General features: G+C 31.2%; 4 protein-coding genes and 1 non-coding gene across 11 annotated transcripts; 4 read left to right on the top strand and 1 right to left on the bottom strand.

The window, feature by feature from the left end:
- Positions 1 to 4,204: 4,204 nt before the first annotated feature.
- LOC115719416 (uncharacterized) lies at positions 4,205 to 4,905 on the top strand. The gene is made up of 2 exons (XM_030648461.2): positions 4,205 to 4,412; positions 4,503 to 4,905. The coding sequence occupies exons 1-2, from the start codon at positions 4,327 to 4,329 to the stop codon at positions 4,693 to 4,695; spliced, it is 279 nt and encodes a 92-aa protein (XP_030504321.2). The 5' UTR covers positions 4,205 to 4,326; the 3' UTR covers positions 4,696 to 4,905.
- A 3,375-nt stretch (positions 4,906 to 8,280) lies between these two features.
- Positions 8,281 to 14,650, top strand: LOC115719413 (pentatricopeptide repeat-containing protein At2g27800, mitochondrial). Of its 6 annotated transcripts, XM_061108896.1 has the most exons (6): positions 8,281 to 8,540; positions 9,154 to 9,381; positions 9,494 to 10,795; positions 11,810 to 11,874; positions 12,395 to 12,448; positions 12,746 to 14,650. In XM_061108896.1, exons 3-6 carry the CDS (start codon positions 9,639 to 9,641, stop codon positions 12,820 to 12,822), a joined length of 1,353 nt encoding a protein of 450 aa, XP_060964879.1. In that variant the 5' UTR covers positions 8,281 to 8,540; positions 9,154 to 9,381; positions 9,494 to 9,638; the 3' UTR covers positions 12,823 to 14,650. The 6 variants fall into 6 exon arrangements, 3 of the variants coding, with proteins under 3 accessions (XP_060964879.1, XP_030504316.2, XP_030504319.2); XM_030648456.2 differs by having other exon boundaries at positions 9,154 to 10,795; positions 12,746 to 14,649; XR_009685915.1 differs by lacking the exon at positions 12,746 to 14,650 and adding an exon at positions 11,428 to 11,527 and having other exon boundaries at positions 8,300 to 8,540; positions 9,154 to 10,795; positions 12,395 to 12,477.
- Positions 14,651 to 17,728: 3,078 nt separating this feature from the next.
- LOC115719034 (elongation factor 1-alpha) lies at positions 17,729 to 20,407 on the top strand. 2 transcript variants are annotated; one of them, XM_030647915.2, is made up of 3 exons: positions 17,729 to 17,953; positions 18,655 to 19,136; positions 19,231 to 20,407. In XM_030647915.2, exons 2-3 carry the CDS (start codon positions 18,675 to 18,677, stop codon positions 20,110 to 20,112), a joined length of 1,344 nt encoding a protein of 447 aa, XP_030503775.1. In that variant the 5' UTR covers positions 17,729 to 17,953; positions 18,655 to 18,674; the 3' UTR covers positions 20,113 to 20,407. The 2 variants fall into 2 exon arrangements, with proteins under 2 accessions (XP_030503775.1, XP_030503776.1); XM_030647916.2 differs by having other exon boundaries at positions 17,799 to 17,953; positions 18,666 to 19,136.
- Positions 18,492 to 18,574, top strand: LOC115721615 (small nucleolar RNA SNORD25). Its single transcript, XR_004012623.1, has one exon. It is a non-coding gene; the product is annotated as a small nucleolar RNA SNORD25 (small nucleolar RNA).
- LOC115718488 (protein disulfide-isomerase 5-1) lies at positions 19,229 to 24,495 on the bottom strand. Its single transcript, XM_030647286.2, has 5 exons — positions 24,293 to 24,495; positions 23,992 to 24,050; positions 23,688 to 23,863; positions 22,524 to 22,626; positions 19,229 to 22,382 (listed from the first exon to the last, which is right to left on the bottom strand). Exons 1-4 carry the CDS (start codon positions 24,404 to 24,406, stop codon positions 22,535 to 22,537), a joined length of 441 nt encoding a protein of 146 aa, XP_030503146.2. The 5' UTR covers positions 24,407 to 24,495; the 3' UTR covers positions 19,229 to 22,382; positions 22,524 to 22,534.
- Positions 24,496 to 25,163: the final 668 nt, after the last annotated feature.

Here is a 25,163-nt window from a genome sequence, read left to right as displayed (position 1 = left end):
TTGCAAGCTCATTTTCTTAAGATAGAGTTGGTTCTAACCAGATTTTTCTAAAATCACGAATCTGAATCTTTGGATGTAAAATTAAGGAAAGACTTTCCTTTAAGGTATTTAGCTTCCAAGATCCGATAGCAAAGGGATTGGTTGCCAATCAAGAGGTTCCACCCCCATTTCACCAGAAAGGGTTGATTCATTTCTCTAGTTTTTCGAAATCTAAGACCCCCTAAGGACTTAGGGAAGCAAAGCTTATCCCAAGCTTTTAGGTGTAGACCATGATTACCCTTTTCGGACCCCCACAAGAAATCACGAACTATGACATCAATCTTAGCAACAAGGCGGCTCGAGAACTTGGTCGTTTACATAGCATACATGGGCAAGAATAAGCCCACGAACTTTATGAGGGTGGCACGACCTGCTGTAGACAGTGTCTTAGCTTTCCAGCCCTGAAGTTTTGATGTGAAGTTTTCCAGAATAAAATTGAAGTTGACATCCTTTTGTTTGGAACGAAAAAGAGGTAACCCTAAGTATTTGATGTTACCTTCAGGGGTTCCTATTCCCAGCGCTGACTTGATTCCTCTTTTCATGCCATTGGAAGTATTCTTACTAAAGAAGATAGAGGTTTTGAGTTTATTAACTTGCTGGCTTGACCAAGCGCAAAACCTCCCTAAGTCCTTAAAGGCAAAGCTTATCCCAAGCTTTTAGATGTAGACCATGATTACCCTTTTCGCACCCCCACCATAAATCACGAACCATGACATCAATCTTAGCAACAATGCTGCTCGAGAGCTTAGTCATTTGCATAGCATACATGGGCAAGGATAAGCCCACAGACTTTATGAGAGTGACACGACCCGCTTTAGACAGTGTCTTAGCTTTCTAGCCCTGAAGTTTTGATGTGAGGTTTTTCGAAATAAAATTAAAGTTAACTTCCTTTTGTCTAGAACGAAAAAAAAAGGTAACCCTAAGTATTTGATGTTACCTTCAGGGGATCCAATTCCCAATGCCGACTTGATTCCTCTTTTCATGCCATTGGAAGTATTCTTACTAAAGAAGATAGAGGTTTTGAGTTTATTGACTTGCTGGCCCGACCAAGTGCAAAACCTCTCAAGGCATTGCCAGTAGCCTTTAACTTCCTCCATATTCACTTTTCCAACCAAGATTAAATCATCCGCAAAGAAAATATGAGAAATTATAGCCCCCCTACTGAGTCTAATACCCTTTATACTGCTCTTACATTGGGCATCGACCAAGAGTCTTGACAAAGTTTCTGTAACCCAAATGAAAAGGTAAGGAGACAAGGGGTCGCCCTGGCGTAGACCACAAGAGGGCGTAATCTTACCAAATTATCCTCCATTAAGGCAAATATTGAGGGAGGTAATAGTTATGCACTGGGAGATCCAACCCCGAAATTTTTTAGGCGCCCCAAAACCAAAAAGCACTTGATCAATAAATTTCCAACTTAATTTATCATAAGCTTTTATAAGAACCCAATTTAAGTACAAAAACTCAAAATTTTCATATGAAAAAAAAAAGATGTTGACTCGTGAGAGAAATAATTTTGAGTTATGTTTGAAAGTTAAATTTTAGTAAAAAAATAAAAAAAAAAAGTGAAAAACATATAGGAAAGAGAAAAATGTAGAATATATTTATATATATATAAATTAATTTCTCACGTTCGATATAAAATTTTTGTTAAATCAACTTTTTTTCATATAATCTTTTTTTTTTCATATAAAAATTGTGTAGTGCGTTTAAATATTAGGTCCCATATAATTTAACATAATAATTTCTAAAGAATATCACTAACTAATTATAAGGTGCTAGACATTATTAGTGTCCAATAAAAATGTTCTTTTAAAAGAATTACATATACGAGATATTTTTATACAAAATGTATGAATTATTGACTCAAGCTTGAAGTGTTTTAAGATAAGGGAGGGCCGTAGGTGTAGGCAGGCTAGGCCCGCGCCTAAGACCTACTCATTTTAAGAATTTAAATACAAAAATATTAATTATCTTTATAGTAAGAATCTATTTTTTTTCTTACCAATGATCCATCAAACCCTGTTTGGGATCAAAATTCAAGAAATAATGTTTATTGATTATATTTATTTATTGTTTTGTCATCAAAGATAGAACATAATCTTTCTCTTTACTTATTTTTGACGTGGGATACAAAAAAAAAAGGTGTAATAAAAACAAAATCAGCTTAACTTATTAAGAAATTGAAGACAATAAAATGGATGCAGTGTGCATTATTGACTACTCTTCAGACTCTACTTTGTCTAGTCCAACAGTTGCATGAAAAGACTATAAATACATTGAGTGAAAGTGAAATATAAATAGAGTAATTTGCGGTAAAAATACTTAAATTTAACTTCAGTTGTAAATAAATATTTTAGTGTAATTTTTGACGGCTATAATACCTTAAGTTATATTTTTAGAACCCTAGAGGTACATAACGGTTAAATATTAAGTTATTATCCACATGTCATTTTCTTATTAGTATATTTAAATTATTATTTTTTTAAAAAAATAAAAATTTTATGATTTAGACCAATTAAGAATTATTACGTGGTAATTTACTTAACATTTAATAGCTAAATACTTATAAAAATTCTAAAATTATAACTTAGGTACTATTACTGCTAAAAATTAAACTTAAGTATTTATTTGCAACTAAAAATTAAATTTAAATATTTATGCTGCAAATTACACTATAAATATATCACAACATTCATATTTACCTAATATTTTTTATTTTGAGAAAAAAAAAACCCCAAATTCACCAATCTTGAGAATACTAAGGTCTAAAGAAAAGGGATGGGGATTGAAATTTATGCATTAATGAATTTAGCTAAAACTAAGTTTCTAATACATAAAGGCTAATCAGGCCACTACATAGCACTACGAGACACCGAAGTGACATATTTAGCTAATAGATTTACTTAAAGGGTCGTTCTAGTAGATTTTTTATTTTTTTCAGCATTCAGAAATTTTTTTAGTCTAATTTTTTTTATGATCTTGTACGTTGTAATTATTTAGAACCACTTGTAAATTTTTAGAAAATTCTGAATAGTTTACAATACTGAAAATAAGATTTAAACAATTACTTACTATTTGTATAAGAAAAAACAGTCACGCGTACAATAAATATGTAAATTTTATTTTTGTTATTGTAAATTACTTGAAATTTTCTAAAAATTTATAACTGGTCCCAAATAATTATAAACTCATAACTAAAGTTGAGGGGTATATTTTTTGTGAGGGGGAACAAAGTAAACTAAATATTTAAAAGTAAAGATATTTTTACTAAAATTTGAACCTTTACGTCTATAATCTATAAGATTTGTAAGATAGCTTAATCAACATGCCAAGACTATTATTATGTTTATATTAAATATAAAAATACATGACCTTTAATTATAAATATATATTGTAACTAATCGAAATACATATATATTTTTTCTCGATTTTTTTTCTTTAGGAGACGACTATTCTCTCTTGCCTCTATGTAAGTTTGTCTATTACATACACGATCATAAAAAAAATTAGATTAAAATATTTTTTTAATACCGAAATAAATAAAAAATCTATCAAAAGACTCCATTAAAAGTTAATACATTTCTATTTAATTAGTTCCAAACAAATTAGTCCAACTAGGGGTGTACATAAATTGATCTAATCTAATGAGAATCGATTGCCAAACATTGGATATCCAATTGTGATCGGATTAGATTGGATGTTATTTTTAAATATCCAATTGGATCGGATCGGATGGTGGATGAGGTGTCTAAAAATTTAATACATCCAACATCCAATCGAATTAATTAGTATTTTCATTTAATTTGGTACTAGGTCTAAAATATTAGATAAACCAAAATTAAACAAATAAATATATATATGAAATACATCCAATAGATAGAACCGATCCAATGGATGTTGGATCGATTGGATGACGAAATTAATCGGATCAGATGGTAAAATCTAACATCCAAGATATGATTGGATCGAATCTGGATAGGCCTAAAAACATTAGATGTGATCCAATGAACACCCCTAGGTCCAACATCAAAATGAGGTTCATGGGACTTTATGGTGGAGTGGCATAACATGTTACACTTTCCAATAAAGCAAAAACTAACACAGTAAAGTAAGTAAAGAAGAAAATGACAAAAGGGAGTTCCTTCTAAAACCTTGGTGACTTGGTCCTATCTCATTTATTATAACCCTTATTATTCTACACTCTAAACAAAGAAAGAAAAGAAACCAAATAGTGAAAACTAACTCATATATATATATACACACATATATAAAATCACAGGAAAAATGCAGTCCATATTTAATCTCCATGGAAGTTATGGACTTCCTCTCTGTATTTCAGGGATCACCCATCACCAAAGTTTTTCCAAACAGTATTAAATTGCTATCTTTTTCTTTAACTATTATTGTTATTATCATTATTATGATTTTTTTGAGATTAATATTGGGTTTTTTTTATGAAGGATGGTGGATCATGATCAAAGAAGAGAAGCCATGAAAAGGCAGAGATCTGAAGGTGGGGAGGATCAGAATGCAAATTATCAAGAAATGGGGTTTCAATTTCAAAGGGTCTCAGATCAAGAAGATCTAAGCTCAGGTGTTGTTTTGTCTTTTTCTTATAGTGATGGCTCAGCTTGTATAGCCAAAGCTGCTTAGATTATTAGTGTTATTAAAGAATCTTATAATATATATTATATTAGAGCCCTTTTCTTCTATTTAATATCTTCTTATATATTATTTATGATCTAATATTGTTCTTTTCCTATTTTTTTTCCAAAAATTGTAATCGACTGTCATGTCAAAAAAATTGTAACCGAAACCGACTGTCAAATTTAGTGATGATGCAGAAAATTTAGTTATTTTCTAGTTAGTTTTGGTTTTTTGGATTTTCATGAATATGAAATATCTAAATGAGTTTACCATACTTTTTAATTATGTTTGACAAAGTTCATATTCTCTTCTGTGATTTCTGAATTTTCCAATTTGAAGCTTTTTTCTTTTTTGACAAAACCAAAATGAAGAAATTAAACATATAAAAACAAAAGGAAAAAGGAAAAGAAATTAACCAAATTTGGTTAAGGTTTTGGTAACACTAACACATATCCATTATTCTCTTGTCATCTTCTTCTTATTAGTATGTTTTAACTTTTTGTTTGCGGGCCTATAGTTAATACTTATGTTTTTCTTTCTATTTTTCTTTTTTTTTTTCTATTGAATTGTCACTTTTTTTTTTTTTTTTAATGAGCATTGTCCCGAAAACCATTATGAAGTAACCCATAAAATATTGGGATAATTATATAAAATATTATTTAAAAAAAAAAAATTATATTTTTAAATTTTAATGTTCAATGATTATTTTTATATTTTTATAGTATTTTATAAAAGTATTACATAAAAGTAATAAAAAAATAACATTCAAACAATATCAAAACAATAATAATAATAAAAAAGCTAATTATGATTTTTACCTACTAAACTTTAACATGTACCAAACCATGTCCTTGAATTTTATGGTTAAAAATTTTCCCTGAACTATTGAAATTGTTAGATTTAAAGACTTTGTCTAATTTCATTCAATTTTGCTATTTCAGTGATTGTTTATGTACTAAATCATACTCCCCAGACTTTGATATCTACTAAATCATATCCCCTGAATTTTCATCCATGTTAGACTTTTTTTACTAAAATTAGATCAAAATTCTTAAATTCAACAATCTCAATAGTTTAGGGGTATTTTTAGCCACCTTAAAAGTTTAAGGAGCATAATTTAATAGATGCCAAAGTTCAGAGAAAAAATAGCCAAAAAAAACATATCCACCAAAGAAGGTATTAGGAGGGTGTATGAGAATGGTAGGATTGAATGCATGTAACTCAAAAAATGTAATATGGGACGCTTTTATAAAAAATAAAAGCATGCACACCAATATTAAATTATACAGAAATATAGTAGTATGAGCATAAAAACATGTTAGATGCTCTTTGGTATTTTCCCTCTTTCATAGATTCTTTTATTTAGATGCAAAAGTGAACAATTCTCTGGAAAAGCATTGGACCAATTTCTTTTATATAGGTTGATGTAAAAGTTTATGCCCAACAATTTCTTTTACATGAGAGTTATTTGAAGGAGAGGTGTACATCGGGTGAATTTTGACGAATTTCGGATTTTCGAGTTCAAGTGTATAGAATTAGTACATTGAACTCGCCCGTTTGTGTGATCGAGTTTTTAGGTTTTGGGTACAGGTTAAGGTGGCTTTTTTTGGGGGAAAAAAATTATATTTTTGTACATTTTTCATAAAAAAAAAAATAAGAAAAATGAAGAAGAAAGAAAATAAAAATGATATATCATTGTTTATAATTATTTTTTTCTTATGCTTATTTTTCAAAAAATGTATAAAAAAATTAAAATAAATAAATAAATTATACATGTAAAAGCTAACAAAATAGAAAATCCAATCAATACCATGTATAAAAACAAAGATTCAATCAATGACTATGTTTTCTTAGCTTTTATAAGTTCTTTTTTAGATTTTAGAATTAAAAAAATTCTTCTAGGGGTGTTTGGATAAAAATTAAAAGAGCATTGTTATGGGCACCAGTGCTACCCAGTGGGTGTACATCGATCGGTTTGATCGAGTTATGGTGTATTTTTATCAATCCAAATCCAATATAAATGTCGGTTTGTAAATATCTAATTGTAACCCGTCTAATAAAAAAATTAAAAAAAAAGTATAACCCACCTAATGATTTTTGGCGATTTGGTCGGGTTAACTCATTTTAAACCGATTCTTGATTTTTTTTTTATTGTTAGTTTTTTGGTGTTCAAATAATTGATTTGAAAAAAATAAATATATAGTATATGTCTTTCAAGATTAAAATGGTTATAGTTTAAATTAATGTTAAAAAATACAAATATAATTTAAATAAACATTAAAGTATTAAACAACATTTTTTAAAAAATAGAAGAAAAAAATATATTCCTAAATTCTAAATTATAACTTCAATATTCAAATACAATCAACAGTATCAACAATAAAGTCTAAATTTAAAATTAAACACTATAAAATATAATTTTAAGTGTAAAATAATTTAATTATTAAACGTAATTTATATATCATATAATAGATAATTTTAGTAAAAAATATGTAAATCGGTTTATTTGATTTATTTGGGCGGGTTAGAATAATATTTAACCCACCCAATATATTCATTTGGATGTTTTAATTTTTCATAAAGTTATTCGGGTTGTAATTTTTATCGGTTTATTCAGTTTGGGTTGGGCGGTTTGTAATTTTTTTTTTAACAACCTTAGTGCCCCGCACCTTTTATAAGTAGCGCCCTATGATTGGTTAGCGATATTCCTTAAAAGTTATTTTCTTAAGTTATATGGGACCCGATACTTAATAACACTAATAATAATATGATACTGAGAAGAGTGTTAGACACTATTGATGTTGTTAGTTGTTATCATATGAACTAGTGTAAAGGTTTATTAGTAATTTGTAATTGGTGTAAGAATCTATATGTTGTATAGCTATTATTAAATATAGATTGAGAATATAAAACTTTGATTCAATTAGGAGATTAACACTGTCGCATTTTGAAGATTTATCCTGTATTAAAGAGAACCCATCACTTAAGAAGTGCCTTTTAGCAATTCTAAAATAAAAAATCATTTTAAAAATGTTAAAATTTATAGCTTCCTAAAAAAAATTTTGAAAAATTATTTTTAAAATTAATATAATTTAAATAATTCTTAATTATACACAACAAATTTTTTTTAATGATATCTACAAATTTTAAAAATTAAGTTTTCATTAAAAATAAATAAAAATTTATATTTATTTCAGAGCATCTTCAATAAAAGTATAAATAAACAGTAAAATGTTAAAAATATAACTTATTTAACAAAAAATGTGCTCCAATAGTGTGCCAAAAAATAATGTAAATTTGGCACATAGTAAATTTTATGCAAAATTTAACACAATATTTGTTATGATGTAAAATTTACACTACAATAAATACATTATTTTTTCATTTACATTTATATTATTTTTATTATTTTATTAGTATATTTAACGATCATATTAAATTATGAAATATTTATATTATTTTTTTATTATCTTATATATTAAAATAATAATAAAATTAATTATAAAATTATAAAATTTTATTTTTTTAATAAAATATTAATTAGATATTAAATTTTACATCAAAATTTTATATTTATTTATTGCAACACAAACTTAAAATTTAGTGTAAATTTACACAAAATTACTTTTTTTTTTGCCAAATCATACACTTTTAACCAAACCGGCCATAATCCTTAACCAAACAACCAACCAACCAACCTTAATTCTATGTCCGGTGTAGCATTTCTCGTTTGTTTTCAGTGTTTTCTCCTTTAATCTCTCTTTCTCTCTCTCTCTCTTAGAGAGTACAAAGTTTGAGCACACCCATTATTCTTCTCACGAATCTGACCCGTATGATCTTCCAATTTTCTGGTAATTACCTCTCTTTCTTCTCTATATTTCAACTTTTTCTTTGCTTTATGGTTTTAAAATCATCCATGCATCTTTATTATTCATAACTCTTGTTCTACTGTGGTAATTAGCTATATCCCTGTTACAGACTTTAATTATTTGTAAGCCTTGGTTGGTAGGAAATTAGCACAAGTGTTCATAGTTTCTGTTATCTTTGTCTATTAAGTGTTTGATAAAATGCTTGCGTAAACATGTTTAATATTTTGAATAAATTTTATGTTTTTTGGATTATTATTACTCAGTACTCAGTCCTCTTTGATTTGACTCTCATTAATATTGCATTCAAATTGCTTGATTTTGTTGGCTTTTGGTTTACTCTTTCTTTCTAATTGTTGTGCTTAGTATAATAACAGAGCGTAAGAAAACAAAGGTTCCACATTTATATTTCTATATCTTTTTTTCATTAATGGAGGTTTATTAAAATTCCACACTTAGTTAATACTTTAAACTAAATTGTTTTATTCTTTCTCATAAGAAGTGAGTGTATAAATCATATTTATAAATTATAATAAATAAACTCTTACAAACCCATCTACAGTATGAGACAACATTTGCTTTTGCTGTCCACTTTCAGATCTGGTGTGCCTCTGAGTTTCTTTCTCATACAAACTCATGAAAATTCTTGATTCATATGTGGCCAACTACAGCACAATCATTACTTATCTCCCTTGATGTGAGGTCCGAGGTCCAGCATAAAATAATTCTGATTGTACGGATCTGATCAAAGGAATCATCTCCTTTCATTCTTTGTTGAGTTTATTCCTAGATTCTCCTTTTCCTCAATCTGAAAACAAAAATGCTGGTAACATTTTTGATACTTTTTTTCCCTTCTTCCTATTGTGTTTAGCCAGAAAATTTGATTCATAAAATCAGTAGCTTGTGTGTTTATGTCTTAATATGATTTCTCTTCGTAGATTCAGTTTTTCAAACTCGAATCTTGCTAGTAGGCTTAATTATGTAAACCCATTTGGTCAATACCTGTATTTCTTCAAAAGATACTTTGTATCGTCCTGTAACTCAAATTTGGTTAATGGGAACAAGCTGCCTTACTTTTGTTTCATGGCACCGAAGGGCCACAAGCCATGTTCCGAAATTTCTTCAAATGGATTGCAACGTGGATTTGAGCAGCTTACCTTGTGTTCTTTTTACTCAACTAAGCCTATATGTAGGTCTTATAGAAGGAGAGTTAGTAAGAGATTGAAAGCTAGTAATAAGCCCATTCTTGATGAAGCTCAGTTTCAAAGGGCACTGTCCCAACTTCTTCCTAGATTTACAGCTGAAGAATTGGCCAATGTAATGGCTCAGCAAGATGATCCTCTTGTGTGTTTGGAGTTGTTCAATTGGGCCTCACAGCAACCGAGGTTCAAGCACGATGCTTCCACTTATCACATTGCCGTAAAGAAGCTTGGTGCGGCTGAAATGTATGAGGAAATGGATGATGTTGTCAACCAAGTGCTTGCTATCTCTCATATGGGTACTGAGGCTCTTTTCAATACCATTATTTATTTTTTCACTGAAGCTAGGAAGTTGACTAGAGCTATCAACATATATAAGCACATGAAGAACAGCAGGAACTTGGCTTGTCGACCTTCAATTAGAACTTATAATACTCTTTTTGCTGCATTTTTGAGTAGGGGAAACAATTCTTACATTAACCATGTGTATATGGACACAGTTAGAGGCTTGTTTAGGCAAATGGTGAATGATGGTATTGAACCAGATATCTTCTCTTTAAATTCCATGGTTAAGGGTTATGTCCTTTCACTTCATGTCAACGATGCTCTCAGAATATTCCACCAGATGGGTGTGGTCTATAACTGCGTTCCGAACTCATTTACCTATGATTATTTGATACATGGTTTATGTGCTCAAGGCCGAACGAACAACGCCATAGAGTTATGCAATCAAATGAAGAGTAAAAGCTTTATTCCTAGTGGTAAATCTTACAACTCACTTGTGAATGCTTTGGCTCTTAGTGGAGATGTTGAAGAGGCCATTAAGTATCTGTGGGAGATGATTGAACAGAGGAGGCCAGTTGATACTATAACATATAGAACGGTGTTGGATGAGGTATGCAGAAGTGGCAGGATTGAAGATGCAATGAAGCTATTGAAGCAGTTCCAAGAGAAAGACCTTGTGGATGGACATTTGTATAGGAAGCTTCTACATGTGCTTGAAGATGACTTTGGACATTCAACTGACAATAATAAATTCAGGTATAGTCATCGTTATTCAGTTCAGTGTATGATAATCTACCGATTTATATGGTCTCCCAACCAAAATTTTCTAAAAAACAATTCTAGTATCATAACTTAATGTCAAGACATGAGTTCAGAGTCTATTGGTTTGCAGGTGGTCATTTTACTTTTAAGTTTTAATTATTGTTTCATTGTTTGCAACATTTTGAACCTGCTTAAAACACATGGCATAGGCATACATACTAAAGTTGTTGTATGATATTTTGTTAATCTATTGATATGCATTCGAACAATCATTTATCACTATAAGCCGAAAACCAGTGGGGTGCTTCTTTAACCACCCCATCACTCATTTTTGGACAATATTCGGAAAACAAGTTCAAATTACAGAATTCCATTTTTTTTAATAACAATAATAAGTCAGTTGGAATGTCTCTTTCTTGTTATGTGAATTTCTTTTATACTATCCCACTATTATTTTGAGGATCTCTTCATTTTGGCAATCTTTAGTTGTTTATTATTTGTTTGTTTATTTGCCATTTCTAGTTGAAAGTTTATATTCTATCCAACTCATTTATTTGTATATTTTCTTTTTATTGAATAAGCATTGAATTTGGGATCTAAAACTCATTTGCTCTTTGTGCTTGCAGGTAGATGAATGCAGAAGATTTTTTTTTTTTTTTTAATTTCTGTAACAGTGAAATCCTTTTACACAGAATGTATCTGAGGTTCAAGCTGCTATGCCAAATGGTATTGTCTTCTGTTCTGGCTTGACATGTAATTGTTGTATTACTATAACTAAAACAAACATTTTATACGTGTCGAATGTGATTTTCTGGCCTTGTAGTTTCTGTCATCCTCCTCTAAACTGAAGGTCCTATATCATCAAGTAGTTTCTGAATTTTTTGCCATGGGACATGTGCTTGCTTGGGTTTCAATCTAATCATCCTTTTTCTATGGATCATATTGGAGTTTGTTAGTTGCCCTTTATGCAGATTCACCATAAAATCGGATCCATGCTTTTGGATGCAGATCTCCACTACCGGATCAGGACTCCAGAAAGGGAGCAGCCAGCCAGCCTAGGGAAATGGCCAAAGGTTGGCTCTCTTATATGTACTGTGTTTAATTTTTCTAGGACATCTAAGACCAAGTTTTTTCATTTCAAAATTCCTCATCTAAAAAAGCCCAAAGCCCACAAGTTGCTGCTGCTCTGAGTCTGAACTGAATATTTGTTTATTTATTTTAATATAAGATATACAAATAGTAATACTAGAGAGAGAGAGGGGTTTATCTTTTAGGGGCCATGAAGCAGTGTCGGCTCAGTGTGTGGATTGGGTTTGTGTTTTATTAATAATGTCACACTACTGAGCATTATTTTGTTTATTCTTACTTTCCTGGAAAGTAGTGGGTACTCTGAGTCTGAGATGGCAAACAATAGTACTTATATTTTATTTAATTTGAAAATTTTAAGCTTTGGGTGTGCTGAAAAGAAAAAAAAATAATATTATATTTATTAAGTAGGTTGTCTTTACTGCTTAATACTAATAATAGTTGGGTATTTAAGCTTTAATTGTGTTTATTGCTTGCCATTGAAGATATTGACATACCTAATTGTAGGGGTGTTTTGTTTGATGCCCCAAATGGTGGCTGCCTATTATTCTTTGGCATCAGGTAATATAATCAGTAAACTTGTCTGGTGATTAGTCCTCTCTCTCTCTCTCCCTCCATCTAGCTTCTTTGTTATAATAAGCTTTAGCCTTTTTATTTATTTCATTTTATATATACATATATTTATGAAATGAATGGTAGTTAGAAGGGAGTTACTACCATATAAAATTATTATTTTTGTTTCCTTTGCTTGCTCAATTTGCTTTAAACGTTACTACAAGTACAGTCTGGTGTCCTGGATTTCCTCTTTGTATCAGAAAGAGTGTATTGGTTAATGCTTTGAATTAATGATATTTCTAGCTCTCGGCCCCGAGCTCTTTGCTCTTAGGTGGTGTTCTTTGAGGCGCTATTTTCTCGAAGAAAAAGAACCAAAATAAACGAGACCAAGTAAGCCTATTAGGGAAAAAAATCTGCAAACTTTGACAAAGAGCAATTCTCTGAATAGGCTGATGTAGTGTTGTAGTTATATGCCTTTGTGGAACAGTTGCATAAAGAGAGAAGTTATTTCAGCAGACATTTTGGTGAGAATCAATATGAGATGTATTTAAAATCCAATCTACAATGCCAAAGCCCCATCACTAACATTTAGCCCATCTATTCTAATCCTTATGGCTTTGGGCAAAAGGGTACCCAAAAAAGAGATTTGGATGGTTGTCATTGTCAATTGTCATTCTCCTCCTACACTACACCTACCAAATTTACAATAGCTGCTCTGCTGCTATGTTTGATGCTAGTATGGATTTGAGACCCCTTTATTTTCTTCTACTACTAATCACACTCTCCATTGAACTTCTTTTTACACTAGCAGCTCTAATAAGCATGCTTGCTTAACATAACTTTCCATTTTAAAATAACTTATGCAAAGCATGGCCATCCAAACAATGTGAAGATTGCCTACTCATATTGATCTTCTTTAACCCAAAGCACAAGATTTTGAAGATTGCCTATATCACAATAATGAGGGAAATCTGTCAACCTAATAATGTGAAATAGTGATTTCAGCACAAAAAAAGAAAAAAAAACAATGTGAAATAGTAAAATTTGCAAAATAATTACTCTCAATTTACTCTATGTGACCAATAATAGTCCCACAGTGTAAATCTATAAGTGCATAATGTAATTTTTGGTTGAATACATAATTATTTTGCTAATAAAATTTTTCATAAAATTATTTTTACAAAATCCTCCAATTATGACTTGGACCCATGAAAATCTCTTTTAAGAAAATACAAATAATTTTTTCTTTCTTTCTGTGAGGTCCTTAAAACAATGTCAATAATATATATGTTTTCTTTAAAAAATACTAACGAACACCATAAAATGTAGCATTCTGTTATTAGTGAATTTTAATATTGGATTTTACATATTTTGATTTAACGAATAATATAGAGAGCTAACTAATTATAAGGGGCTAAATGTCCCAGGGCCAAGGAAGACCTTTATCGACAATTTTTTGATAGGTTCTTGATAGTTTAAGTAACATATATTTATAATGTATTATCGATTGATTATCAGCGGGTTATCGATAGGTTCTCAATAAGAGTAAGAATTTTATTTTGTTGTTGTTATGTTGGTTATTGTTGCTTAATTATTGACATATTGTCGACAGGTTCTCGATAGGATCAAGAATTAGTTTTTTAGTTGTCATGTTTGGTGATTGTCTGCTGATTATTGATGGGTTCTCAATAGGATTTAGTATTGCATCTTTCGTTGTTACGTTTGCATTTTATTTTTATTATTATTGTATTATTTAACTTTTGTTGATATCATTGATAAGTTGTATTTTTCTCTCTATTGTGTTTTTTCTGTTTCTTGATAGGTTTTCGATTGGTTGTCGATATGTTTTTGATAGGATTCTAACATTTGTTATGTTTTATTTCTTCAACAGCAACTAATTGTTTTGAGAGTGTTATTTTCTCGCCTAGATGAAGAAGCATATGTCATGACAATCACTTACAATGATTATGAGGTAGTGATTGAGATGAGTGTAGATGAGACACATCCTTAATATGACGTCCAGGACCCTGTTATTATCGAAAGTCATGCTAAAAAAGCAGGATAACAAATTAAAATAATAACATCCTTGTATTAAAAATATTTTGTATAATTTTATACATTTAGAGACAATTAGTGTAACTTTTTCTTGTTATCAAAGCTAAATTTTAAAAATTACAATAACAACATCTGGACCCTCCATATAAAATATTATCAAGAACACATCAAATTCCTATTGAGAAAACCATCATAAAACATATTTTACTAAATTTGTTAAAGGATTACACAAACCATCAAGAACATATCGATATACCATCATTAAATTTTAAAAATTGCAATGACAACATTTGGAGCCTTAACCTGAAATATTATCAATAACACATCGATTTCTATCGAGAAACCATCAAAAAAACACATTTCAATTAAATTTTTAAAAGCATAAAAAAATATCAAAAATTTCACACAATAGGAGTTTCAATTAGCAGCAAATATAACCGAAACAGTTTTAGGGATCCCAAGCAACATTGAACTATGCATTAAACATGGGCTTTGCATGTAGATCTCTTGTGGACCGAACCGCCACAGTTGCCGCAATTTTGAGATTGTGTTACTATTTTATCACCAATTTTAAATCATACTCCAATGAGTAAACCTCCAACTCTTCATATAAAATATTGTGCATTTACGGTAAGGTTGCGTTAGTTTCAATCATCAACGTCATACTTTCTTTCGCTTTTATAGATCTAATTAAATCCCTCAATACTCCAAACACCATAAACATGGGCAATCCTGCAATTCAATAAAAACAAAAAACAGCTGAATCAGAATAACAAAAATAACAAAAATTATAATAATTGGAAACAACATCGACAAACAATCGAGAACCAATCGATAAATTGTCGACAACTGTTGAAAATAAGAAACAGCCAGTCATTGATAAATAATTGATAACCAATTGAAAAATCGTCAATAACATGGGCAAGTAAGTTTGAAAAGACAATTATACACACTATAAAAAAACTATCGACAAACAATCCAGAACACATAGATAACATGTTAAGAATTGTTACAAATGCAAAATCATTTGCCATTTTGACAAACAAACGAGAACCTATTAAAAAACTATCAAGAAAGGCATTTCCTGACCTTGGGACATTCGCGTCGAGAACGTATCGAAAAAATGTCGAGAAAAATACGAACATATATAATTCTCAAAAATACGAACACACTGTGTGGCTTGTGTTGATGTTTTGATGCTTTCAATTTATTAATATTTTTTTTTGTTTTGTTCTTATTTTAAGGCTATATAGGATTTTTGCCCCCAGATTATGACCTATGCATTATTGTGCTCCTTGAACCTTTCAGCGCGTTAAAAAATAGTTCATGAACTATTCACAGTGTTGTAAATTGGTCATTCTGTCATGTTTTGTCACACACGACAAACAAAATAATGACATGACTTCTTAGCTAGTTGCCACGTCAATGCCATGTCAAAGCCACATGTGTAATTAATTTGAAAAAAATAATTATTTTTTTTAATTTAATTTTACGTTATTTTCTTTATCATTGATTAATTTTTAGTTTAATAATTTATAAAAATGCATAATTTTATTTTTTAATGTAAAATTATACATGTGGCGCTGATGTGACAATTGACTAAGCAACCGTGTCATCATTTTGTTTGCCAAGTGTGACAAAACTTGACAGAATGACCAATTTACAATAAATAGTTTAAGGATCATTTGTAACACTGAAAAGTCCACGGGCACAATAATACATATGTCATAGTTCGGGGGCAAAAATCATAAATAATTTTGTTAGTATGGTAGTATGACTTTGTTTATTCATGGCAATAGATGTTAGTCTTGTCCATGTTCAGAGATTCGCAGATTCTTATTGGCCCTATAGTTTTTGATGTGATGGTTTCTTACAATTCTTATTGCTATGGTTGGTCATTTGATTATTTTATTTTATTCTCGATTGAATAATAGAAGTTGTTATTATCCAATTTTTATTGAAATATTTTGACTGATAACTATTGATACGTATAGTTTGTTACATGTTCATTTGGATTAAAAAATTAGGATTTTCTGCACTTTTTTTTATGCTTCAACGCTTGTAACTTATTGGTCTTATAGTTGAAGGTGATATTAGAGTTTTTCTTTCTTATTTTTGTAAACGGTATTTGCCTATCTTGTTGATTATTCTTTGAGCGATTTATCATCATGTAATCGACTATTATCTAATTTACTTATTAATAATTTTTTTTTATTTTTCTCAACAAATAAAAAAAAAATAAAGTTGGTGAATTGTATTTTATATATTTGTTATTAAATAGCCAATAAAAATTTTCAAATTAGAACTTTCTCTCTCAATATTAAAAAAAGAAGTACTAAAAAACAATTAGGGTAAATGCCATTTTGGACCATGTGTTTTGTAAAAGTTATAAATTGGACCATCTGTTTTGTTAAATGAAAAAATAGACCATCTATTTTCTAAAATGGTACAAATAAGACCTTGAACTAATTTTTTGTCAAAATAAAATTTAATAATAATCCGACCTAAATGCATTATGATAAAACTGTTTACATTTTCTATATCGGTTCGTGTTAGGAATTATCTTCAAATTGGTTATATATTCAAAAAAAAAAAAGTTGTCAAAAATTAAGTTCAAATACCTATTTTTACTATTTTGGAAAAGAGTAAATTGTGGCACAAATACTTAATGTTTCAGATTTTATACACTTAAATACCTAATGTTTATTTTTAGAGGCAATAATATCTAATGTTACAATTTTCTTACACCGTTACTACCACTTCCGTTAATTCATAAATAAATGTAGTGTATTTGGGCCATCCATGTGTCTATATTTATGAGTTAATAACGGAAGTAGTAGTAACGTTGTAAGAGAATTGTAACATTATGTATTTTTGTCTCTACAAATAAACATTAGACATTTAAGTGTATAAAATCTGAAACATTATGTATTTATGTCGCAATTTACCCTTTTGGAAAATATAGGGTCTATTTTATCATTTAACAAAATAATATTTACCCAAACAACTAATATTTTTGATTGAAAAAGAAATAAAGAGAATGTCATGTTGATTATATTTTTCATTATTTATCATAGCAATTTCATCTATTAATTTATTTTTAAAGAAAAAAAGAAAAAAAAAAAGAGAAAAAGTAAACCTAAATAAAATGAAAATGAAGGGTATTTTGGTCAATAAAGGAAAAAGAATATGCTAACGAAGACGCCAACAAGATGATGCGCACGTTACGGCGTGTGAGATACAAAGCCCTGCTACATACTTAGCAATACATAATATCCACCGTTGGATCAGATCCCTAATTATCTAACGGTTTAGAAAGAAACCCTAGCCACAGTCGAAGGGCACTAAAGTTCTCCTTTAAATTCTCAAACTTCGCTCATTCATCATCCTCTGCTTTCTCTCGCTTCTCACAACCCAAGTCGGCGAGAGACTCTAATTCTTCATCTTCACTTCGAGGTATAGATCTCTCTCTCTTTTCTCTAATATTTTGTTTTTGTATTTGAATCTTTACGTAGTATTGTTATGTATCTTTCATGTGAATTTTCTATCTTGTTTTGAGCTTTTTTGTATGCGAAAATCGAATCTTCTTCACTTCTAAATGAGTTTGAAGTGTTTATAGATACATGAATATTTTCGATGAAAGTATATTTTCGTTTGATGATTAGGTTTAAGCTGAATCTTTATAGATCTGGTTTACTTTACGATGAAAGTAAATCGTAGGTTAGATCTGTGTTGTATGTTGAAAATGATTTAGCTTTGTGTTTAACATGTTGTTATGTAACGCTTCGCTATCTGGTCATTGAGGATTACTTCATTCCCATATGACTCGTTCCCTAGAAGCTAGAGTTCTGTGTTGCTTATTTTTTTTTAAATATATTCCATAATTTTGTTTTGTGATTATGGTAGTCTACTGGATGAGCAACTACATGTTTTTAAAAATATAGATCTATATAGGTCATATTTTATTTTCGGAAATGATATTGATTGTTAGTGTAGTGACAGTGATGAGCCTACAGACCTGTAATGATTTGTGGAAATGATCACAGATCTATTGAACATCTAAGGGACTGAGTTTTAGTCTTTTATTGTTACATTTCTGTGGTTGTATGTTGTTTTTTAGGGTTTAGTTATTGATAAACTGTTTTATTTGGTGTTAGGTACTTTTCAGCTTTTCAGAATGGGAAAAGAAAAGGTTCATATCAACATCGTGGTTATTGGCCATGTCGACTCAGGAAAGTCGACCACCACTGGTCATTTGATCTATAAGCTTGGAGGTATTGACAAGCGTGTGATCGAGAGGTTCGAGAAGGAGGCTGCTGAGATGAACAAAAGGTCATTCAAGTACGCATGGGTGTTGGACAAGCTTAAGGCTGAGCGTGAGCGTGGTATTACCATTGATATTGCCTTGTGGAAGTTTGAGACCACCAAGTACTACTGCACTGTCATCGATGCCCCAGGACATCGTGACTTTATCAAGAACATGATTACTGGTACCTCCCAGGCTGATTGTGCTGTCCTCATTATTGACTCTACCACTGGAGGTTTTGAGGCTGGTATTTCCAAGGATGGACAGACTCGTGAGCATGCTTTGCTTGCTTTCACTCTTGGTGTGAAGCAGATGATTTGCTGTTGTAACAAGGTCAATACTTGAAACTTTAATCTATAATTGTTCAATTTATTGATTGATTGATTGTTTGTTTGTTCTAAATGTTTCTCTTGTTTGATTCTTGTAGATGGATGCCACCACCCCCAAGTACTCTAAGGCTAGGTACGATGAAATCGTCAAGGAGGTTTCTTCATACTTGAAGAAGGTTGGATACAACCCCGACAAAATTGCCTTCGTCCCCATCTCTGGTTTCGAGGGTGACAACATGATTGAGAGGTCTACCAACCTCGACTGGTACAAGGGACCAACTCTTCTTGAGGCTCTTGACAACATCAACGAGCCCAAGAGGCCCACAGACAAGCCCCTCCGTCTACCCCTTCAGGATGTTTACAAGATTGGTGGTATTGGAACTGTGCCAGTGGGACGTGTTGAGACTGGTGTCATCAAGCCCGGTATGGTTATCACCTTCGGCCCAACTGGTCTGACTACTGAGGTCAAGTCCGTTGAGATGCACCACGAGGCTCTTCTCGAGGCTCTTCCCGGTGACAATGTCGGATTCAACGTCAAGAATGTTGCTGTCAAGGATCTCAAGAGAGGTTTCGTCGCCTCAAACTCCAAGGATGACCCTGCAAAGGAAGCTGCCAACTTCACATCCCAAGTCATCATCATGAACCACCCTGGTCAGATCGGTAACGGTTACGCCCCAGTGCTGGATTGCCACACCTCTCACATTGCTGTTAAGTTCGCCGAACTTCAAACCAAGATTGACAGGCGTTCAGGAAAGGAGCTCGAGAAGGAGCCCAAGTTTTTGAAGAACGGAGATGCCGGTATTATTAAGATGGTTCCCACCAAGCCCATGGTTGTTGAGACTTTCTCCGAGTACCCACCACTCGGTCGTTTCGCCGTGAGGGACATGCGTCAGACCGTGGCTGTCGGAGTCATCAAGGCTGTGGAGAAGAAGGACCCATCAGGTGCCAAGGTGACCAAGTCCGCCGCCAAGAAGAAGTGAAGTGTTACTGTTTAGGAAGGAGCTTTTTATAGTTAGGCTAGTTTTGTTTCTGGTGTCTTTGCCTTTTTCGATTTCGTTTTGCTTTAATATGCGGACAATTATATGGGTTAGCATTGCAAGTTTTACTAGCCTTGTTTTTCAAGGTTGGTTTAGCTTTTGATGTCGACTTTTGTTTTCCTATTATTGTTTTTTTTTGTTTAAACTTTTGGGTTTTAATATCATTGAGAATTGAGTTGTCTAGTTGATTGTCGATGAACAACTACATTTAAATTTTAAAGTGTTATATTTTCTTTTAGTTTCTTTTATTATTTTTAATTATTTAATCCTTAAATGTTATTTTTGTCACTTTTTTGAATTTTTTGAAAACTAAACTTATTTAGATTTATTATAGTGGTGGAGAATTCGTACTCTTGTATTTATGTTTTCAATGTTTTGAAACTTTAAATGTGAGTTCTGTATAAATGTGGCCGTCTTTTTGTAAAATCTTTGTTTTATTAAAATGTTTTTGATTTCTTCAAACATTAAAATAAGAAAAATTGCCATTATATATGGCAAGAAAAAACTTTTGTAATTAATCCTCTCATAATTTTAAAAAAAATAGATTTAGGTTATTACTAAGGAACAAAAGTATTTTTAAAACTTGGTAATCAAAATGTTATTAAAATTGAATTTTGCTCCTTAATATACACTATTTGTTGACAATTTGATCAAAGTCCTATATAAGGGGACCTAATCTAATAATGTTATAATTCACGGAGTGTAAATGTTAATTACTCCTTAAAATTTACCTATTAATTGTGTTTTTTTTTATGAAGGAAAATTAATAAGTCAACTCAGGAGAGATCAGACTGAAAATGAACTACCTTTTTTTAAAAAAAAGGGAAATTTTATTAATCAACTTGAAAAACTATCATCCTTTACAATTAAAAGTAAATCAGATGGAGCAGAAAGCTCATCATAAATATAATCTGACATAAAATAAGACCGTATCGCAATGCAGTGAGCTGCCCTATTTGCAGATCGTTTGACAAAAGAAACAAAAACATTAATTAATTCTGAAAGAAAGGTTTGGCAATCTTGAATAAGTAAGCCAAACTGAGATGGCATTTGAACTGAACCATTAATAGCCTGAACAACTACTAGAGAATCAATTTCAATTTCCACATCAGATAAATCCTTCTTCTTTATCCAGCTCAAAGCCTCCTTTACACCAATCACCTCAGCAATCTCTGGAGAGACCCTTCCTACTCTGCTTTTCGAAAAAGCTTCAACCATTTTGGCTTCTCCATTTCGGATTATGCAACCAATTCCAAATCGATTTTCAGATTCGAAAAGAGCCCCGTCAACATTGATCTTGAACTTAGTTAAAACTGGTTTCACCCAATGCTCTCTTCCATTGCTGAAATTAACATTCAACAATGGTGTAAAAACCTTTGTTTGAGCATTTTTCCATGTGTCAAGATTAGTCCTAGCCGAACGGACAACTTCTGAAACTGTAGTCGACTTCTTACTCCACAACATATCATTGCGTGCCAACCAAATTCGCCACAAAATCATAGCAGTTTCCTCTGCTATATGCTTACTGCCCTGCTGCAAAATGTCACAGAACCAAGTAAAAAATTCACTTTCATTTACACCAGCAGCAGTAACTGCTGCAATATTCCAACAGGAGTGAGCAAACTCGCATCCAAATAAAACATGAGGAATTGATTCAGGGGCCTTATTGCACAAAGGACATGTGAGATCGACATGCACATGTCTATTAGAGAGCTGTAACTTTGCTGGTAGAGTACCAGAAATCACACGCCATACTAGATGTTGAACCTTAGCTGGAACATGAGTAATTATAAAACATTACATAATTCAGAAATCAATTTTGTTATGTTAACTTGTGTTTGTATATGAAATTATAAAACTTTGTTAGGATAGCTAACTTAAAAATCTAAGGCGAAAAACAGCTCAAACAACCCAATTGCACAAACTCAGAGTAGTGAATGAAATTGAAAAGGCAAGAAAGCTAGAAGAAAGCATTAAGCATTTTGTACGTTATCAGCTTCAGCTCCAAAACACGATTGATTAAATTTGAAACAAAATTGCTATTAAGGAATACACTATATAGTTTGTGCAAGTTGATGAAACACATCAGTGCAAATTACACCTAAATGGGTTAAATTTGATCAAAGCCTTTTTTGTTTGCATCCTCGTATCACTATTCAATAAAATAAAAATTGTTCCGAGATGTCTAAATCGAGCATCGTCATCCATAAGATCTGCAAGGCCAGTAAGTGAAGATAACTCGAAATTAAGTTTGAACTAAAATTCAAATACAACTCAATATTCTCGAGATTATATTGACAAAGATTCAGAATGAAATTATTTTAAAAGTTTCTGCTATAAACAGATGTACCTACCTGAAGAAGTTTCATAACTCATCGTGTCCAAGATGTGCCTTGGTAGCTGCTTTTTCAGCTTCTTCTAAAACAAAGGTTTTAAGCGATTCAACGTTCCTGGGACCTGATCATTAAGCATGGAGGAAAAAAATTAAATCATATATTTCTATCTCACTTTCTAAAACATTTAGCGAAATACAATGCTTCGATTTTTTTTAAAAATATAGAACCAAATACTTACAGATTATAAAGTAAGCATGCTGGCACAACTACATTATCAGATTCAATATTTTCACATTATCATCATTTATCAATAACCATCTCCTATTATCAATGTTACAATCTTGTCATTGTCACCACTACTAATTCTGTGCATGAACTCCATAAAAAGGTAATTTATCATGCCTATGTTATCGGAACGACTCCACTCTCCCAGAGAATTAGAGAAAATTCTCTAGTCTAAATGACTAACTACGTGAGCTACTAAGCTGAGATGTCTATACCAGAATAAAGTATTGTTTCACCAAATCAGAAATGGAAAGGATAAGTCGCTTTCCTGTATGTTTCAATATGGAGATATAAGCACTGCATTTCATTAATAGACAGATTTCACTAACAGAAACATAAAAATGACTTCATGTCTATGGTTGTTTTACATGGTTCCTTTTCGATATAGCTTAAAAGGCCATTTCTTATAAATGTGCCTTACTTAAGAGTACAACAAACTAGACTTCTATCCTAACAGTCTAATCATGACAGGAGTGGTTGATAATGTGATCCTCTAAGATGGGGCTTTAATACAAAACTATCCAATAAATCAAACCAAAAACAGATACTTAATGATAGTGATAAAACTTCCTATGTACAATAATAAAAAGTTCTATTAGAGTCCTAACTGAATAAGTCTTCCCTCAACTCAACTGCTTAAACAACATATATATTCGTTAAATGTTCAAAATCGAATAAGGGTTTTCAAATATTGCCTTTAACTACTAAGCATTGAAGTTTCACATAAAGCCAGAAGCACAGAGAACAAGCAATATGCAAACACACTAAAGCGAGAACACGACATCTATCTAGCTACATACTTAAGTTATAAAAGAATGCTCCTAAGCCCTGTACACAAAAAGAGAATTAAACATAAAACATCAATAAGATCCTTATCCCAAATCTTTATAGTCTTACCTTGATATTTTGCAGCTTCTTCTCCATCATAAAATAGTTTAAACGTGGGATAAGAATGAATATCAGCTTCCGTGCACACTGATTTACTTGTAGCACAATCAACTTCCCCAACTTCAATTTCATCCTCACTTTCCATTAACTTTCCAAGGTCTTCCCACAAGGACCCTAGATTCTTACTGTTATCATATTAATTCAGTACCAATACCAATAACCATCTATCAGTAAAAATTAATAAAAAGTGTTATAATGTATTGATAGGAACTTAAAAACCCATCTGGGTGGGTCAAAGAGGAGTGAAACTTACCAATGTTTACACCATGGAACACAGAATTTAACAAACCAAGCTGTATCTTTCTCCTTCACCTAAATTATACAATGAAACAAGCACTAAACTTTAATACAAGAACAAAGAGTAATAACCCAGTACAATCAGAATCAGATTAATTCCTATAGACCTCTACAGACAATACACAATCACACAAAACAATCAGAAACAAATACAATATAAAGATTTATTCAAACAGTAATAGAAGAAGAATAAAATAATTTGATTGGAAATAATTGAAAAGCTATGGATCTAAGAAATAAATTAGGTTATTGGTTACCTTGTCAGAGAAGGTGTCGGGTGTTAGGGTTATAACTTCAGCTTTGGTGTGATGTGATAAGGTCAGGAGAAGAAGAAGTGAGGCCGTAAGGAGAATAGGAGAGAAGGATTTCATGGCTGGAGGAAGAAGACGAAGAGGGGTTTGAACTGAAGCTCTGTGTGGAAATTCGAAATCTTGCTTATACACACAAAAAAAAAATCAAAAATGTAAAAAGGAAAGACTTTTCGATCGTATAACTTCAGTGAAACGACATGTCGTATATTTGAACAATTATAGTTTTTTCTTTAATAACTATTGACAGGGATTGGGTGGTGCACTTCCTATCCTTGTTCCTTTGACTTAATAGTAATTTTGAAGATTAGTGAATAGTTAATTGTTACTTTTACACTGTCTCTCTATAATAGTTGTCAACCGAGGCTCTTCTAAGCATGGATATCATGATTTAATAGGGCGCACAATATTTATTATTCTCAAAGGAACGCCACTTTTAAGGCATAGGATAAGTGTTGTTATGGGGACTTGAACTCCGAAAAGTAACTAAATGAGAGACTTAGCATAAAGTCATCTAATTAACTACACCACACACTCGGTGGTTCACTACTTTAAAGTTGTGAATTTTACTTGAGCATTTTTTTATTTGAATTGATGGAATGAGATTAATATGTGGATTTAGTATGTCTCTATATTGAAGTGGGGTTTTTGATAAACATAGTATATACTATTAGTCTTCAACTGCAATGTGGATTGCGAGCTATACTTTAATAGACATACACTTTTTTTTTTTCTCTTTTTTTTTCTTTTAAATAATAATTTTTTTTTTACAATTTTAAATTAAAATTTTGATCCTATATATATAATACATAAAAATATA

This window comes from Cannabis sativa, chromosome 2 (genome assembly GCF_029168945.1).
Source record: "Cannabis sativa cultivar Pink pepper isolate KNU-18-1 chromosome 2, ASM2916894v1, whole genome shotgun sequence".
NCBI lineage: Eukaryota > Viridiplantae > Streptophyta > Magnoliopsida > Rosales > Cannabaceae > Cannabis > Cannabis sativa.
This window is presented reverse-complemented; position numbering and strand designations above follow the sequence as displayed.